This window comes from Phycodurus eques, chromosome 6 (assembly GCF_024500275.1).
Source record: "Phycodurus eques isolate BA_2022a chromosome 6, UOR_Pequ_1.1, whole genome shotgun sequence".
NCBI lineage: Eukaryota > Metazoa > Chordata > Actinopteri > Syngnathiformes > Syngnathidae > Phycodurus > Phycodurus eques.
This window is the reverse complement of record NC_084530.1, coordinates 18,506,371-18,523,743: the sequence shown is the minus strand read 5'-3', so window position 1 is coordinate 18,523,743 and position 17,373 is coordinate 18,506,371. Positions and strand designations below refer to the sequence as shown.

At 42.2% G+C, this 17,373-nt stretch overlaps 1 protein-coding gene across 5 annotated transcripts in view; it reads right to left on the bottom strand.

The window, feature by feature from the left end:
- The window catches only part of grin2ab (glutamate receptor, ionotropic, N-methyl D-aspartate 2A, b), a 139,725-nt gene that overhangs the window by 10,518 nt on the left and 111,834 nt on the right, over positions 1 to 17,373 (bottom strand). For 4 of the 5 annotated variants that reach the window (XM_061680087.1, XM_061680090.1, XM_061680089.1 and 1 more), the window contains 9 exons: positions 17,033 to 17,147; positions 16,767 to 16,969; positions 13,767 to 13,935; positions 12,024 to 12,177; positions 7,710 to 7,835; positions 5,646 to 5,875; positions 4,474 to 4,634; positions 2,005 to 2,192; positions 1,063 to 1,301 (listed from right to left, as the gene is read on the bottom strand). In XM_061680087.1, the coding sequence (XP_061536071.1) occupies positions 1,063 to 1,301; positions 2,005 to 2,192; positions 4,474 to 4,634; positions 5,646 to 5,875; positions 7,710 to 7,835; positions 12,024 to 12,177; positions 13,767 to 13,935; positions 16,767 to 16,969; positions 17,033 to 17,147 (1,585 nt within the window). The remainder of the gene's footprint in view (positions 1 to 1,062; positions 1,302 to 2,004; positions 2,193 to 4,473; positions 4,635 to 5,645; positions 5,876 to 7,709; positions 7,836 to 12,023; positions 12,178 to 13,766; positions 13,936 to 16,766; positions 16,970 to 17,032; positions 17,148 to 17,373) is intronic. The other variant, XM_061680088.1, reaches the window with a different exon arrangement.

Genomic DNA, 17,373 nt, shown 5'->3' with positions numbered 1-17,373 from the left:
AAAGCTCTGCTACACATGCACGCACAGACACACACATACGACACATGAATAATGAATACTCTGGACCTGGTCACTGGTGTGTGTGTATGTGCTGCGCATGCATATACCATATTTAAAAAAATAAAATAAATATAATTTAAAACAAAACAAAAAAAGCCATGTTGCACATACCCTACTTTGAAATCCTAATTTGTCTTTTAATACGATTAAGTGCATTTTTTTTCTCTTAACACATTTGGATAAAGACACATTTGGTGAAACCTTGACCTTGTCTTAAAAGAGCATGCTCCATATTTCACTAACAAGCTCATTTTATGTATTTTTCGCTAAAGAAAACCTTAACCCAGGCTATGAACAATAATCTTAAACCCTAACCCTGGTTTGAAAATGAATACTGTCTTGAAACTAAACTTTAAAACCATCACTCTGTCTTGCTCCCCTAACTAGAAACCCCTACACTTAGAAATCCTAATCAATGCTTAAAACTCTAATTTGGAACCCTAACCCAGGCTTGAAACTTCTCTTTAAAAGCCTAACCCTGGCTTGAAAACTCAATTTAAAGTTCAACTTGAAACCTTACTTCGAAACCCTAACACAGCCTTTAAGCCACAATTTGAAATGCTCACCTTGGCTTGATACCCTAAATTGAGACCTTAACCGGGGCTTCAAACTTTTATTTAAGAACCCTACCGTGGCTCAAAGTTAGGGATGTTCAATACCATTTTTTCAGACCGATACCAGTATGCGTATTAATTCACTCTTGGGTACTCACTGATACTGACTACCAATACCACTAGTACTTTTCATACATGAAATTTAACCATGAACAAAGACCTTTCTTTCTTTCTGACACACATGATCATTCGCTGATGTGTCAAACCACCGCGGTGTAGCGCAAACTACTGGCGAGGAGGACTTACTTGATCAGTTTTTTTGGCCTAAAGTATTGGTGTCTTGTATTGGCAGCCTTCATGAGTCCTCGAAACCTTGAGATAATACCGGTAACGGTACTCCCCCCTCCTTACTCAAAACATGACTTCTTCGGCCTTTCTCTGCACTCACCCTGCTGATGGTGAAGAGCAGGCCGGGGCGTCCCGAGCAGACGCCTGTGAAGCAGTAACGCAGTCGCCAGTAGAAGAGATGCTCTGACACGAAGGTGAGGATGGACAGACCCATGGCTGTGGCCAGCATGTAGAAGACGCCCGCCATGTTGTCCACGTCCAGCTGGCTGGACATCACCTCGTTCTTCTCGTTGTGGCAGATGCCCGTCAGCCACTGCGCTTCCAGTTCCTCCATTTCGCCTGCATGGGCCGTTCAATCAAAACGGGAGGTGAGAAAGCGCAATTGAGAGAGGTCAAAAGGGCAAAGGGGGCGTTAAATAAAAAAGGAGAGAGGAGGTCAAGAAAACATTAAGGTGGCTAAAGGGAGGAGGAGGTGAAAAATGAATTGAAGGAGGTAAAATGGCAAAGAGAGGCAGGAAATACAGGAGAGGAGTTGATAAAATATGAATGGAGGAGGTGAAAAGGGAATTGAGGGAGGTAAAAAGGAGGAGAGATGATGTGAAAAAGGAAATTAATAAAACGGAGGAGGAAAAGGGAAAATAATGGAGGTGAAATGGGGTTGGGACTTTAAACAGGGTGGGGAGGAGGCAAAAAGGGAATTGGGGGAGGTAAAAAGCAGGCAAGGGGAGGAGGTTAATAAATAGATCTGTAATGGAACATCAGTGGGACGAGGCAAAGGAATTGATAGTGATGGATTGATCACGAAAGATCATCACAATGGGTGTGTGTGTGTGTGTGTGTGTGTGTTGCGGTTCAGAAGCACTTTAGCGGTCGTGGCACTTTGATTTGTGTCTGGTCGGCCTCTTTAAGGGCCGCAGCACAACACATACGAGTGTGTGCCCACGCACATGCGCAGATTGAGAGGCAGTAATGATGATGAAACGGCGTATTTGATCGAGGGACTGTCGGGTGGCGGCTAATGCTAATGCTAAGCTAACAGGACCGTCGCCGATGATGCCGAGGATGGCGAGGTCCACCAGCCTCTTCCAGTAGGAACCCTTCTGCAGCGCGATCCCGTATCCGGTGGTGGCGAAGATGTAGCCGCTGCCGATTGTCACCAGTTTGCAGCCGTCGTCTCGGCCCGCCATGTAGTTGAGCACCGCCGCGTCATAGATGAATGCGTCTAGCTTCCTGTCAAAGACACCATCAAAGGCATAAAAATAACACAACCAAAGATGCCATATCAAAAACACCATCAAAATCCAAGACACATCAAAAACCCCAGCAAAGGATTCACACCCAAAAAACTGTGTGACTGGTGTGCAGCAGCATGTTGAGCCTGCTGGGAGCACCTTGTATGACAGCCCCTGCTAAAAAAAGAAAAACAAAACTGTTTTTGTCATGTTTTTGTACTGGTCTTGCTAGTGTCACCAGCATGCAGCTGCTACCCTGCTGGTAGCTGGTGATACCAGCGAGACCAGTATGAAAACCAATCAAAAAGAGCATATGCTGGTTATGCTGGTGAGCACCTTGCTGATCTATGCTGGGTTTTTTCAAGCACGGTGATGTAAGACACCACATCAAAAACACCATATAAATTAAGACACAAGAAAACATCATCAAAATCAAAGACACTACATCAAAGCCACAATCAAAGACACCATAAGACACCACTCCAAAAACATAACCAAACTCAGACATATCAAATACACAATCGAAAACACCATTAAAGACACCACATTAAAATACCAAAGACACAACGTCATATCATTAGAAAGAAAGATAGCAAAAACACCACTGTATCTTATTTTTTAATGAAAAAAACGAAACAAAACAGAACGTCTTGTATGTATTAATTATATTTTAATATGTACATAATTAATCTTAATCCCGGCCTTGCCTGTGTGGAGTTTGCATCTCCTCCCCGTGCCTGGGTGGGTTTTCTCCGGGTACTCCGGTTTCCTCCCCCACCCCAAAAACATGCATGGTTGGTTGATTAAAGACTCTAAATTGCCCGTAGGTGTGAATGTGAGTGCGAATGGTAGTTTGTTTATGTGCCCTGTGATTGGCTGGCGACCAGTTCAGGGTGTACCCCGCCTCACCCCGAAGATAGGTGGGATAGGCTCCAGCACGCCCGCCACCCTTGTGAGGAGAAGCGGTAGAGAAAATGGATGGATACAAATCTAAAAGAATGATAATCACTGGAATTTTTTAAATAATAAAACAGGAATATATAAAACAAAAACAAAAATCAATAAAAAAATTTAAGGAAACTAATAATTACTAGAAAATATAAAAACAATTATTTTTCTAAAAAGTAAATAAAAGTAAGAAAAAAAGCAGAATGAACAAAAAAAAATATATATATTTTAAAACATCACTATATTGCATATTGAGCAAAAATAGCCCCAAAAACAAAAACACAACCAACAACGCTATCAAATGGTTATGTGTAAACCAATGAAATTCAAGTAAGTCAAATGAGGTAAAAGAAATGAGGTCGCGCGAGAAGAATTCAGAGGCTTCTCCTATTCCTCGCGACCAATCCCACCTTCAGCATTCCTTTTGTTCTCAGCTTGTTGTCATTATTCAGAGTCGACAGCTTCAATTCAAAGCCCCAGTGTGTGTGTGTGACAAACAGTAGGAGCCCCCTATGCGAGCCTGATAGTGACCAGCTCAGCATAAACACAGCTTTGATGTGAGGCTGCTAAAAATGAAATACAATAGTAGCCTACCAGCGGCCAATAAGCGTTTGAGCAGTTGCAACTCCACCAATTAAAATGCAAAAACTTTGCCAGTTACAATGTGGTAACGCATCTAATTTCTTTAAATCCGTTACAAGCGAAACTGGTAAAACATGTTCTTCCCAAGTCACAATTTCCACATCTTCAATTAGATTTTTTTTTTAGCCTATGATTGTGAAAAACTGCGCATTGGTGCCACATGCTGTTACACTAGAAACCTTTTCTGCGAAATGGGTCAATATGACCCAGAACTGTATCTCAGCTTTTTTCCACTAACACCAAGTTCAGTGACCTAAGATTCAAGTCCTGAACCAGCACTATTTTTTTTCGAGATTTTTAAAAATACCTTAATGCGGGTCATTTTGACCCAGAAGTACAGAACAGCTTTTACTTTTCACAAGCACAGAGTTTAGTGGCACAGTTCCTCAAAGAACCAGGTTCAAGTCCTGGTGCAAGACCTACACTTTTTTTTCAAGATTTTTTTTTTTTAGGACAGTTTTAAAACTTTGAAATTCATCATTTTGACCCAAAACTACAGAAAAACTTTTATTTTTCAGTAGGACTCAATTCAGTGGCACAGTTCCAAAAGGAACTAGGGACAAATCCTGGTCCAGGACATACAGTTTTATTTTATATGTTATTTTCCCACCAGTTTTAAAACTTTGAAACGGGTTAGTTTGACCCGAGACGACAGAACAGCTATAACTTTTCATTCTCATCGTTCTTACCCGGTCTTGAGGCTGACCAGGGCGTCCTGCACTCCACTCTGGTGGTACTTGGTCATGTACTGGTGCATGTCCGGGTAGTTTTTGCGGATGTTGCGCTCCGTGCTGCCATTGGGAACCGTGCCGAAGCGGAAGGGCGGCGAGTAAGAGTAGGGACTCTGAAACTGGACGAGGACGAGACAAGAACAACCAGGTGAGGAGGAGGCTCATCGGTCATCAGCACCATTGCAAGTCCAGTCTAGTGTGGGAAGATTTTGCTGACACACACACACCTTTATTTCTGCACTGTGTGTGCGCGTGTGCTAAGCGGCCAGTGTCAGTGTGTTGAAAGTAACAACCACCAAGCTGGCTCCCAGATGGACCCGTGTGGCCGCAGGGTTGGCATCCATTACAACTGCCCTGAGATGAAATGTGTCATGGCGGCTCAATATAATAAATGACACATTTCGATTGTTTTTTGTGATACTGTATTTTTTTTCCCCCTGCAAACTTTATCTTCTTTTTACTTATTTGTTCTTTTTTCACAATAGAAATGAAAGACCTGATTAGTATTTACGTGTATTTTTCACAAAATAAAACAAAGTTTGTAATGTTATCATTTCTATGTATTAAATATTTTTCACAATAAACTATGGTTACATTTTGAATGTTTTCCCCCACAAAATAAAAAAAGGCTGTGTTTATTCATTTCATTTTTTTAAAACTATAGTTTACATTTTCTGTTAATTACATTTCCCACAAAATAAAATAGAGGATATTTTTCACAAAACATCATAAAGGCTCAATTTATTTTATTCATTTTATTATTGTATCACATTATTTTTTCACAAAATAAAATGGTTAAATCTTTAGCTAATTTTCATTTAATTATTTCATCAAATGATATTATATTTCACACAATAGAATGAAGATTATTTGTTTATAAATGTTTTGTTTAATATGAATATTTATACAATAAACAATATTATTATGGATAACGGAATAACAGTACGATACTGCTAGTTGTCTTTTTCTGTGACATAAAATCAATGCCAGAGACTCTCAGCCCGAGCCATGTATGTGTCGATGTTGCCACGCATTTAAATGAATGCGTGAAGTGAACGCAGACTACAGACACATCAAATGCCAGCTCTATCATTACGCCAAGATGGAGGCTGATGGGGCAGCCCCCCTACCTTCTTGTCGGAGAGTCCGGTGACCTGGTCCACAAACTCCTCCTGGATCATGAAGGCGGCCAGGTTGGCTGTGTATGAGGCCAAGAAGATGACGGCGAAGAAGGCCCACACCGACACGATGAACTTGCTGGTGGTGCCTTTGGGGTTCTGCACGGGCACCGAGTTGTTGAACACCAGACCCCACAGCAGCCAGATCGCCTTGCCGATGGTGAACGACGGACCGTGAGGGTCTGGCGTAAAGAAAGGCAGACTTTTGGTTAACAAAGGACTCTGATACGGATCCAGTGACTGCTGTGGGGCATTCGCAGCTTTCTGTTTGTGAGCAAGGGAAGATGGAGATCTCTGTGTTAGCTTCTGGCTGGTTAGTCTTGGTTTGGTCTGTGTAAAAGGAAAAAGTGTCTCAGAGGTGCATAATTTAGCAGGATCTCTGTATGAAAGTGCCAAGCCTATAATAATAAAATTCGATATTAATATCGTAAATTAACAACAACAATAATCACAATCTAATAGTATTATGTTAAAATGTTAAGAGCATTTATATCATTTGTTTGACGTGGCTATTTTGCAGGGCCTCTGTGTGAAAAGAGGCTAAAGCTACTTTGACATAGTCTACAATTAACTAAAAATACATCCATCCATCCATTTTCTGTACCGCTTATCCTCACTGGGGTCGCGGGCGTCCTGGAGCTAGATTACAAAATGCATATAATTATTAATAATAGTTATGCTGTAATGTTTAATTCTCTTAAAATTAATTATTAAAATTAATTATTAAAATTAAGATAATTAAACTTTAAGATTTGTATTCTTCAAATAATATTTAATACAGTATATAAATTACAAAAAGTTAAAATATAGTGCTTAAAATGATAATTAGAAAAATCCTTCAAATTATTTCAATAAATAGGTATTAAACTTAATGATTAAATTAGAACCATCAAATATATTTACAATTGTTAAAATATTTCAAACAAAATGATTAAAATAGCTTTAATACGTAAAAAGGCAAATACAATTACAACTGTTACAATGACACACTATTACAATAAAAATAAAATTACTAAATACCAATATTATTTGTCATGCCCTGCGGTACCTCCTTTGGAGCTTTGGTGGTGCCTTGTGCCTTCTCTCTCTCTCTCTCTCTCTCTTCTCTCTCTCTCTCTCTCTCTCCCTCTCTCTCTCTCTCTCTCTCACCCCCTCTCCCACCCCAGCAATCAGCATCACCCTGGCCGCGCACCTGTCTTCAAGCAGCACTCATTACTGCCTGCATTTAAAGCCTGTCAAGTCCAGCAGCCTTCGCCTGAGTATTGACACTTGTTTGTGACTCACCGGCCAACTCTCGTACTTCCAGGTTTTGTAGTATGCAAGTATCTATCCGAAGATCCGCATCTGTACTCACCCGATTGTGTTCTTCTCCGTCTCGCTGACTGCACCAGCCACGCCGCTAAGCTACCCCACCTGCTCACGTTCCCGCTTCCTGCTCGCTCGTTGCCCCGAAGGTCCACCACCTCGCCTTGGATATCCTTCCCCGCAATAAACCATTCTAAATCTACTCCCTCCGCCTCAGTCTACTCTTGGGTCCAATCCAATTCATATACGATTTTGAAACGTAACAATTATTTACAATTATGGAAAATAATTGCAATCATTACACAATTGTTGAAATGTTTACAATCACCCAAATGATTAGAAACAAATTTAAAATATGGAAATAAAATTCTACTATCAATACATTTTTTTATTCCAGTTCTACGTTGGACATGCTTTCAAGTTGGTTATGAAATCATGTGAAACTTTTTCCAATGATGAGGAAAAGCGTAATTCGAATAAAATGAGGCTAAAAATAGAAAATGTTTAATTGACTCTGGGCTCATGTCGGCGGCGTGCGGACGCTTTGAGGGCATATTAGCAGCAGAAGCTCGCCAAAAAGTCAGCGTAATAATAGCTGCGTTGCTGCGTCTCCACGGGAGCCAACGAAGGAAGGATGCTTGGATGCTTCTCCTGTTTGCACGTTTATGTTTGTGTGTGTGCGTGTGTCTGTCTGTGTGTGTTTGTGTGTACCTTTGCCTTGGGCCAAGTTGCGGTTGAAGCCCAACGGAGAGACAAATTCGAATAGGAAGACAGCGATAGCCGTGACGATGAGCAGCATCACAAACATCATCACCCAAACAGACGCACTGAAGGGCTCTAAGGCAGGGGGGAGGAGGAGGAGACCGTGCAGGAGGAAAAGGAGGAGAGGAAGAGGAAGAAGAGAAGGAAAAAGGAGGATGAGAAAGGAAGAGAATGAGAAATGGGAGGATGAAGAGGAGAAGGAGAAAGTGGAAGAGGAGGAGGAAGATGATGAGGCGGGAGGAGAGAAACCAGAGGAGGAGAAGGAAAAAGACGGTTGAAGAGGAAGAGGATAAAGTCGAGGAGGAAGGGGAGAAGGAAGAAGGAAGAAGAAGAAAGAGGGTGGAAGAGAGGAAGAAGAGGAGGAGATAGTGGAAGAAAAGAAGCCAGGAGAGGAGGGGGAATAAAAAGAGGAGAAAGGTGAGGATGAGGAAGAAAAACAGAAGAACATAGAAGAGGGGAAAAAGAGGACGAAGAGGAGGGGGTTGAGCAAGAGGAGGAAGAGGAGGGGGTTGAGCAAGAGGAGGAAGAGGAGGAAAAGGAGGACAGAGGAGAAAGAGAGGGGAGGAGGAGGTAAAAGAAGAGGAAGAGAAGAAGGGGTGGATGAATATGAAGAGGAGGCAGAGGATGAGGAAGTGGAAAGTAAGGAAAATGAAAAAACAGGAGAGATTAGTAGGGAAAACAAGGAAGAGGGGACAAGGAGAAGACGCAAGAGGAGAAAGTGAGGGATGAGGATAAAAAAAGGGGAAAATGAGGAGGAAAAGGAAGGACAGGCAGGAAGAGGAAGAGAAAAAATGAGGAAGTGGAGGAGAAAGAGCAAGAGGGAGAGGCAGAGAAAGTGGAGGAAGCAAAAGATGACGATAACGGGGAAGAGGTAGTGGATAAGAAGTAGGAAAAGGAAGAAGGATGAGGAGGAAGAGAAGGGGAGGAAAAAGAGAAGGAAGAGAGGAGGTGGTGATGAAGAGCAGAAGAAGGAGGAAGAGTTAGTCACAGTACTTTTGAAGTCGTTTACATTTGCATATTTTTTATTACTCCGGTGGAGGAGAACTAAAGGAGGAAGACGAGGAGAGGAGCATCAAATCCACACTGATGCTGAACCCAGACAAAGTGTGTGTGTGTGTTTGCAGAATGTAACTGCTCGGGTTAGACAACCCTGAGAGATTGTGCGCTGCGATGCCTCTAATAGGAACGCCAGAGATACTGAACCATCACTGATACCCTACCGCAAAACACATGCACGCACGCGCGTGCAGACACACACTCGCACACACTAACATATTGGTATCTCTCAGTGGCCATGTTTTTTAACCCTCTGCAGTTTTAGGCCAACACCACCAAGTTATTTTATTCATTATATATTTTTTAAATTAATCAGCCAATTAATCAGTTACCTGAATTTTATTCTGCCAAATATTGGAATCGGCACTAGTTTTTGGTACTTACAATTCCTGCCTGGACCTTTCAAAAGTCGTACCTCCCCCATCTAGTCAGCCATTTTCCACTGAAAGAGCCACAAAGTTGTATTAAAATAATTCATAATTCAAAAATTTGAACTACTTTCACCATTCCACTAATGAACTAGTTCATAGTTGTTTTTTTACATATGTTCCTCAACATAGTGACATTTCATTTACCCTTTGTTTCCACCCATCCAGTCCGCACTAGTAGATAGATGCAGCTTTTACCCTACAATCTCAAACACGAGGAAAAAAACGTTGCTTGAATGGTATATTTTCCATTTTCAACACCGCTTATCCTATTTTACGGTCGCGGGACGCTGGAGCCTATCCCAGCTGACTTCGGGCGAAAGGCGGACTACACCCTGAACTGGTCGCCAGTCAGACGCAGGGCACATATAGACACGGACAACCATTCTCACTCACGTTCACACCGTCACTGAGTGGGAACTGAAGCCACGCTGTCCGCACCAAAGTCAGGCGAGTGTACCACTACACCATCAGTGACAAGTTGCTTGAATGGTCTTTTTTAAAATGAGTAAGTACAACAAAAACAGGACTTCTGTCCTTAATGTGCAAACAAAAACATGCAACAGAGTATGACAAGAACGATGGTGAAAGGACATTGATAGCTTTGCGTTTCTCGCAGCGCTGGCTGACTATACAAAACAAAATACATTCCATATTATGACAGAGTGATCGCACAGAGTTTTAAGGAAAGCATTCCGATACAAATAATAATTTTCCTAGTAATACATTTTTGCAATATGTACTGTATTACAAAAGAACCACCAAAGAACATATTCACAGAATTCTCTGAACGCAGCTCAAGCTCTCCGCTGCGACGTGTCTAACATTAATGGCGGCCGTGGCCGCACTGAATCGGATGCCAAATACGGTGTTTTCCCCTCCCGACATATGACATATTGTCCTGAAAGTCCCTAAGAAAACCTGGCACTCTTGAATGAAAATGCACTGATGTTCGAAAACTACTCACAGGCGCCAGAAGGAGCACCTTCTCAATAACGTTCATCAGGCAGAAAAGAAGTAAGTTCAGTTCACGTTTGCCCAAAATATGAACAAGTTCATTAACTTTGGTTTATTGAACTCCTTGAGGTACAACACTGGATACCACTTTTTTCAGACCAATACCAGTATGAGTATTCACTGTTGAGTACTTACTGATACCAATACTGAGTATCGATACAGAGTACCGATACCACTAGTACTGGTACTTTTTATACATACAATTTCAATTGACAATTTGTGAACAAAGACCTTTCTTTTCTTTCTGACGTACATGATGATTCGCCGATGTGTCAAACTGCCGCAGTATACTGCCAAATACTGGCAAGGATTTCAGATTTGTTTTGCCTTCAGCATTGGTGACTGGCATCGGCAGCATACACGAGTATCCAATACTTTGAAATGAGGCAGTTACCTGGTATCGGTACTCGCCCATCCCTAATGTAAATAATTATCTAAATACATAACGGTCCTTCTTGGAATGATGCCGCTTTCGATCCACACATTTCCACCTAAAATAAAAGAAATTTGGGGTTCTTAGAACTAGAGGTCACCCTAAAAATTCCAGAACCTCAAAAGTAGTACCCCCTTCCCAACAGGGTCATTTTTTGACTCAGAAATGGTTGAAAATGGTGATAAGTTCCAGCCTGGATTGTTGCAGGTTTCTGTAGCCACATTTCCACCTAAAGTACCAGGAACTTATAAGTAGTTGTAAGTTAAGCTAGTAGCTAGTAGTTGGCCAAAGGTTTCCAGAACCTCAAAAGTACTAGGCCCCCAGCACAGGTTCAGTAGTTTCCTGAGTGGCTTGAAAATACCACCCTACACTGGCGGAGTCTGCCTTTGCTACATTTTGAACTTGTGCTTCTTGCCCCTTGTCGTTCCAGAATCTTTCCAGAATCTTAAAGGTTCCAGTCAGAAATGGAGGGGGGAAAACAAGAAAAATAGGAAGAGGAGAAGGAGAGAGAGGAACAAGAAGGAGGAACGGAAGATGAAGAGGAGGAAGAGGTGGGAAGGAAGGGGAGAGGAGAAAAAACATAAGGAGCAAGAGGGGACAAAGAAGAAAGAAAAGAAGAGATTAGTTTGAAGAGAATAAGAAGAGATTATTTGACAAAGAGACAAAGAAGAAGAGGGGAAGAAGGAAAAGGAGGAGAAAGAAAAGAAGGAGGAACAGGAGGAGCAGAGATAGGAACAAGAAGGAATAGAAAGACAGAGGTGGAAAAGGAGGAGGGGAAAGAAGAGGAATAGTGGGAGAAGGAAGAGGAGAAAGACAGAGATGAGGAAGAAGAGGAGCAGAACGGAAGAGAAAGACAAAGAGGAGGAAGAGGAGAAACCAAGGGAGGCAGAGGAGAAGGAAATGGAGGAGAAAGAAGGAAGAGGAGGAGAAAGAGGAATATAATGGCAAAGGTGAAAAGAAAAATGAAGAGGCGAAAGAAGGTGGAGGAAGAGGAAGAGATAAAAAGACAAGCAAGAGAAGGAGAAAAAGGAAGAGAAAGAAGGAGGAAGAGGAGAAATAATCAGAGGAGTAGGAAATGGGAAGGAGGAGGAAGAGAAGGAAGTGGAAAAGGTAGAGGAAGAAAAGAAACAGGAAGAAACTATTCCTTCCTCCTTGGCTGCATTGTCATCGACCTGAATGAAATATTGTCCTTCATGCTGACTGTGTGATGCCATCTCCCACCCCTACCACCATCGCCCCCTTGCGGAACGATGCCAACGACGCATCAAACGTGCCGTCACGACAGCGGGATAAAGAAGGCTGAAAAAGTGGCGTGTTGTTTTTTGTTACCGAGGAAGGCAGAAGGTGAGACGGTGCCGTTGCTGCGCGACACCATGACGCTGATGCCCGTCTCCACGAAGGGCACGGAGAAGTCGATGACCTCTGACCTCTCCTCGTTGATGGTCAGAGAGCCCACGGCCATGGCGGCTTTCTTGTACACCACCTAGTGGACAGATGGGGTGGGGCACTTAGCTAGAGACAAGATACATAGAGGATAAAGTTTGTTGGTGTTTACTGCAATTCTGTACTGCTAAACTAGCATCAAATGTCTACCTCGTCTACATCACGATGACACATACTGACACTATCGACCTACCTTCCCTAACAACCCGACCTTTAACCTACTCTACCAACCTCACGTACTTACCAGAGCTTGGTGATATGGCCTGAAAATAACCAACCCAAGTTTAACATCTTACCTACCTACCTTTTTACCTACCCTACTTAGTAAGTAATGACAGCGGGATGAAGAAGGTTGAAAAAGTGGTGTGTTGTTTTATGTCCAGCGATGTGGTTGACCCGAGTTGACTCTTCATTCTACCTACCTACCTACCTACCGACCTACCTACCTGCCTTAGCAATTACCTACTTTACCTATCCGCCCTACTTACCATACCATACCTACCCATTTTACATCTTGCCTACCCACTTACTCTACCTAACCTACCAACTTCCCAACTTAAAACATGGCACGCTAACACCTGCTAAGGGAAGAAGAAGGATGCACTCATGCTGTCTTCCATCTCTCTTCTCTCTCTCGTTCTCTCTGGTAGAAAGAAGTGAAACATCAGCATGAATGTCAGTTACCGTTTGGGGGCATTTTCAGAGCAAGAAGAAGGAAACGCAGTTGTCATTTTTGCTGTCGACTGAACGTATCGTGACACGTGACCACGCCATGTCCTTGAGGGATGTGCTGTTTTATTACTTTCTCAATGACTCCATACACATTCATGAGGTAATGCTGGAGACTGAAGTAGTGTATGACTTATTATGACTGCGACGCCGTTCAAAAAAAGCAGGGCTACGGGGAGGCTGTTAATCCTGAATTTGGATCGATTTGACACGGTGAAATATGAAATATATGAAATATGAAATATATACTGGCAGGGTACAATAGGTCTGTGTGGGCCAACGAATAACAAGCAATGAGGCATTAATTGCACTGCACATCACACTCGCAATTGTTTGTAATGTTTTTATTAACCTGGCAGAGGTCGGTCCCTCTTTGGCTGGTTTTCAGAGAAAATACCTACAGTACATACCTTTCTACATATAAACTGGTTTTACCTACTGACCCACCAATTTTCCAATTTATACACCCTCCCTCCATCCATGCCTCCCTCCCTACCTACATATCAACCTGCCACCCTACCTACCTACCTACCCTACAAACCCACCCATTTTAAATTTCATTCTGCCCATCTACCTGGCTTATGTACCCGACCCACCCATTTTTACATCACCTATTTACAGTCCCTAGCTGGCTGGAACACCAACCTACTCACATACTTATCCATCTACCAAACCTGTACCTACCCCTACCTACACATTTTTATATTCTACCTAGCTATTCACCTAGGTAACTACCAACGTCACCAAGCCTACAGGTGTACCTAACTGCTCACGCTATATCTACCTACTGAGACAGTGTGTCTTGGCCAAAGGGCGTGGCTGTGATTTGTTTGTGCGTGAGTGAGTGAGTGAGTGAGTGAGTGAGTGAGTGAGTGAGTGAGTGAGTTAGTGAGTTCATACCTCTCCTACCATGCCGTTCCACACGTTGTTGATCTTCTTGCCGTGTTTTCCGTTGGTGACCAGGTAGAGGTCATAAGTGAACTTAACGTTGCGGGCGATCTTCTTGAGGATGTCGATGCAGAAGCCCTTGCAGCAGTGCTTGATGTACGAGCCCCCTGATGTGCTGTTACTGCAACACACACAACACACATCATGGTTTTGTTGTGTTTGTTGTGTAGACAGATGCACATGTACCTCAGGGACTCTGTGTGTGTGTGTCTGTGTGTGTGTGTATGCGCGTGTGTGCGTGTGTGTACATAATGACATAGAGGCCTCAGCTGGGCAGCGATAATGTACACAGAACATGTGAGTGTGTGCACTGGGTCACCTGAGACCCACAGTCAAACAGTGTGGGTGATGTTAAAAGAGCTTTCGACACATTTGATGTGACAGTTTTCTCTCGTGTGAATGACTCCATCACCTTTAGGGACGTTATGCCTGCATGTCGACGTAAAGGGTGACGTAAATGACATCCAGGCTTATGCTATGCATGAACAAACATGCTGGAACTGCGATGAGACTCAGTAGAGTGCAGAACTCCACCAATGCTGTATTTCTGTTAGTTAGCAGATGATAGCAGGTTTAATTTAGGGACATATTTGGAAGGAAATTCCATCTTGAGTAGACCCACAAAAACGTTTTAAGCCATGTTAAAAAAGAAACCAAGTCTCCCCTCTTGGTTTGAAACTGTTATTTAATGTCATTTTAGCCATTTCCAGGGTCCTTCAATTGAGAATTCAGCCCCCAAAGCTACTTTAGCTTAACAATATGAAATTTGGTATGCACGTTTATCATGAGTAGACTTTTTTAAAAAATTCTCCAAAAGTCATCCCTACACAAGAAGTCTGCCATCTAGGTTTGAAGCAAACATTTTTAGGCTGCTCTTTCAAAGACCTGTTCAGTTCTGTTCTGTTCTAGATTATCCTCGATAAATTCAACTCCTGGAACTAGTTTCTCTTGAGAACATGAAATTTGGTGGACATGTTTATCAAGAGTAGACCCACAAAAAAAAGTCTCAAGAGGCTATGCCTGAAAGTCTACAGCTTTAGTTTGAAGTGGCCATTTCAGGATCCTTTTGGTCATTTTCACCAGTCCTTAAATAAAAAATTCAGCCCCCAAAACAGATTTCAGTTAGCAACATGAAATTTGGCAGGCATGTCGATCAAGAGTAAACTGACAAAAAAATAAAAAATAAAGTCTAATAAAGCCATGTCTGAAAAGACCATTTTGATTTGAAGCAACCATTTTACGGACATTTTCATTCATTTTCCAGCTGTCATTTAAAGCCATGGTCCTGGAGATTTTGTGTGATTGCTATCAAATTTTAACCCCTTATAGTAAAGTTAGGTGACACCAAATTCTGAAAAATCGTGAAGAATTTGAGTTTTATTTTCATTGTGTAGGTGGAGCATGGCAGCAAGTTTGATAACTTACCATAAAAAACAGTTAAAAAAATTAACAATTGAAATTTTTAAAATTCAGGCCAAGAAGCTAGTTTCAATTACAAACATCCTTGAGATTTTTTTCTATTGCTACTAAATTTTAAGTCTCTTTACTACACAGATGGACGAGGCGAAATGGTGAAGAATATATTTTTTTGTCGTTCTGTGTGGGTAGACCAAGGCAGCAAAGCAGCAAAATTTGGGGTCTTGTTTTGCTCTGCTGCAGTTTCTTTCCAAACCCTTCTCCTGATGGGAAGATCAACAGCTTAACCGGACGGGATAAGGAGCTGGCCATGTGTTAAGACGGGATCCACGCTTCCATGCTGAACCGGATAGGACACGGAGCTTCAGTTTTGCGCTTCCGGAGGATAAAGTGAGAGAAACTGACTCGGGAGACAAAGGAGGCCAAGTGATGAAGAGTACAAGTAACAGGAAACTGTGTTGGAAGACACCAGGAGAATTCTGCGAGGTTGAAGGCAGGAAAGTGGCAGCACTCCAAATGGGACATGAGGAAAGTTTGGGGAGTCTCCCGCGAGAAACGTCTCCTGCAGATACAGCTCTTGATTTATTCACTAGTTTGTGTAAGAAATATCCAAATCTTTCGTTAGCATCCTTGACCCAATGTGCACGCTAAAGTGGTGCCAAATTAAAAGTAGCTGAGTAATCTCTTGTCACACTGTTGCTCACATAATGGAGTGTAAAAAAAAAAGAAGCCTGCAAAGTTGAGCCTGCAAATCAGTGCAAGCAGTGATGTTGCTGTTTTTTCAACACCAGAAAGGTGCTTGATTGCACAAAAGCTACAAGCACAAACAGCTGGAACATGAATATGAATGATAATGGTATGACAACAATATCTCCAGAGAGGGAAAATAGAGATTAATACAGCAAACATAATATTGAAAAAACACAAGCAGCACACAAACGCGTGAATCACAATGAATAAATGCACCGTTCATTGCTAGCCTCGCGCTCCAGCGACGCGCTAACGGAAAAATAATCGAGCAGGAAACATATTGTTATTGACCAGTGAGATGGCGCTAATTAGCTGCCAGTTATGTGACCGTAACCATATCGCTAATATGTGATAATCGCCCCGCACATTTTTTTTAATTAACTGGAAATCACACTGTGCCCTTTTAAATTGAAATGTTATAATCACATTAAATTAATTGCCTTTTTGGTTGTATCAACATTCCCGAATATTTACCAATTTTTGCAAACACTTGTGTCCTGGTGAAAATGTAATGACGAACGACTAAATGAAGAATGATGAATCAAAACCAAAAACAACCCAACTAAACAGAATATTTTTCAACTCAACAACTATTTCTTAAAACTTTACTAAAAACTGCATTTGTAACTGTGCTTTTTTTCCTCCATTTTGTTCACTTTGCCACACTGTTTTCAATTTCACGTAGCAATTTCAAATTTGGTAGGCATGGCTATCATTGGTAGATGCACAAAAAATTATCAAGAAGCCATGCCAGAAAAGACATTGGAAATACGACAATCTCCTTACTCTTTGACGTGTTTGCGACAGGGCACAGAGTTCCTCATGCAGGTCCCAGTGAGGATGTCCACGTTGTCCACAATGACAAAGGGTTTCTCCTCCAGAGTAACGATGGACAGGTGGTTCTCATCGGCGTCCTCGTCGCCATGCGAGTTGTAGCGCGGCCATACAGCGAACATCAATGACAGCGTGCCGTTCTCCCAGCGACCCATCTGAAAAAGACAGCTTTTTTAAATCAACAATTTCCACAAATCTAGCTTTACGGCACTTTGTACCTTCTCCCACGTCCTCTCACTGTTCAAGACGATGACGACCAGCTTGGGGTTGGCCTGGTAACCGTCGGCCGTGAAGGACAAATCTCTGCCATCGTTCCACACGTGCATCATGTGTCTGCAAGGACCACCAGATGACTAAGCCTGTTATTTGCTTGTGTGTGAACATGTGAGGTATTGCCTGGACAGGCTGCTGAAAAAATATCTTTAGTAAAAACAAAGAAAATGAAGTTTGGTCACCAACTACACATTTTTCTCAGTGAATTGCATTTTGGATTCATATGACAACCTGTTTAGTCACCAAACTGGTTGGGCCTGAATTAACTGCATCCACTGCTGGTTGT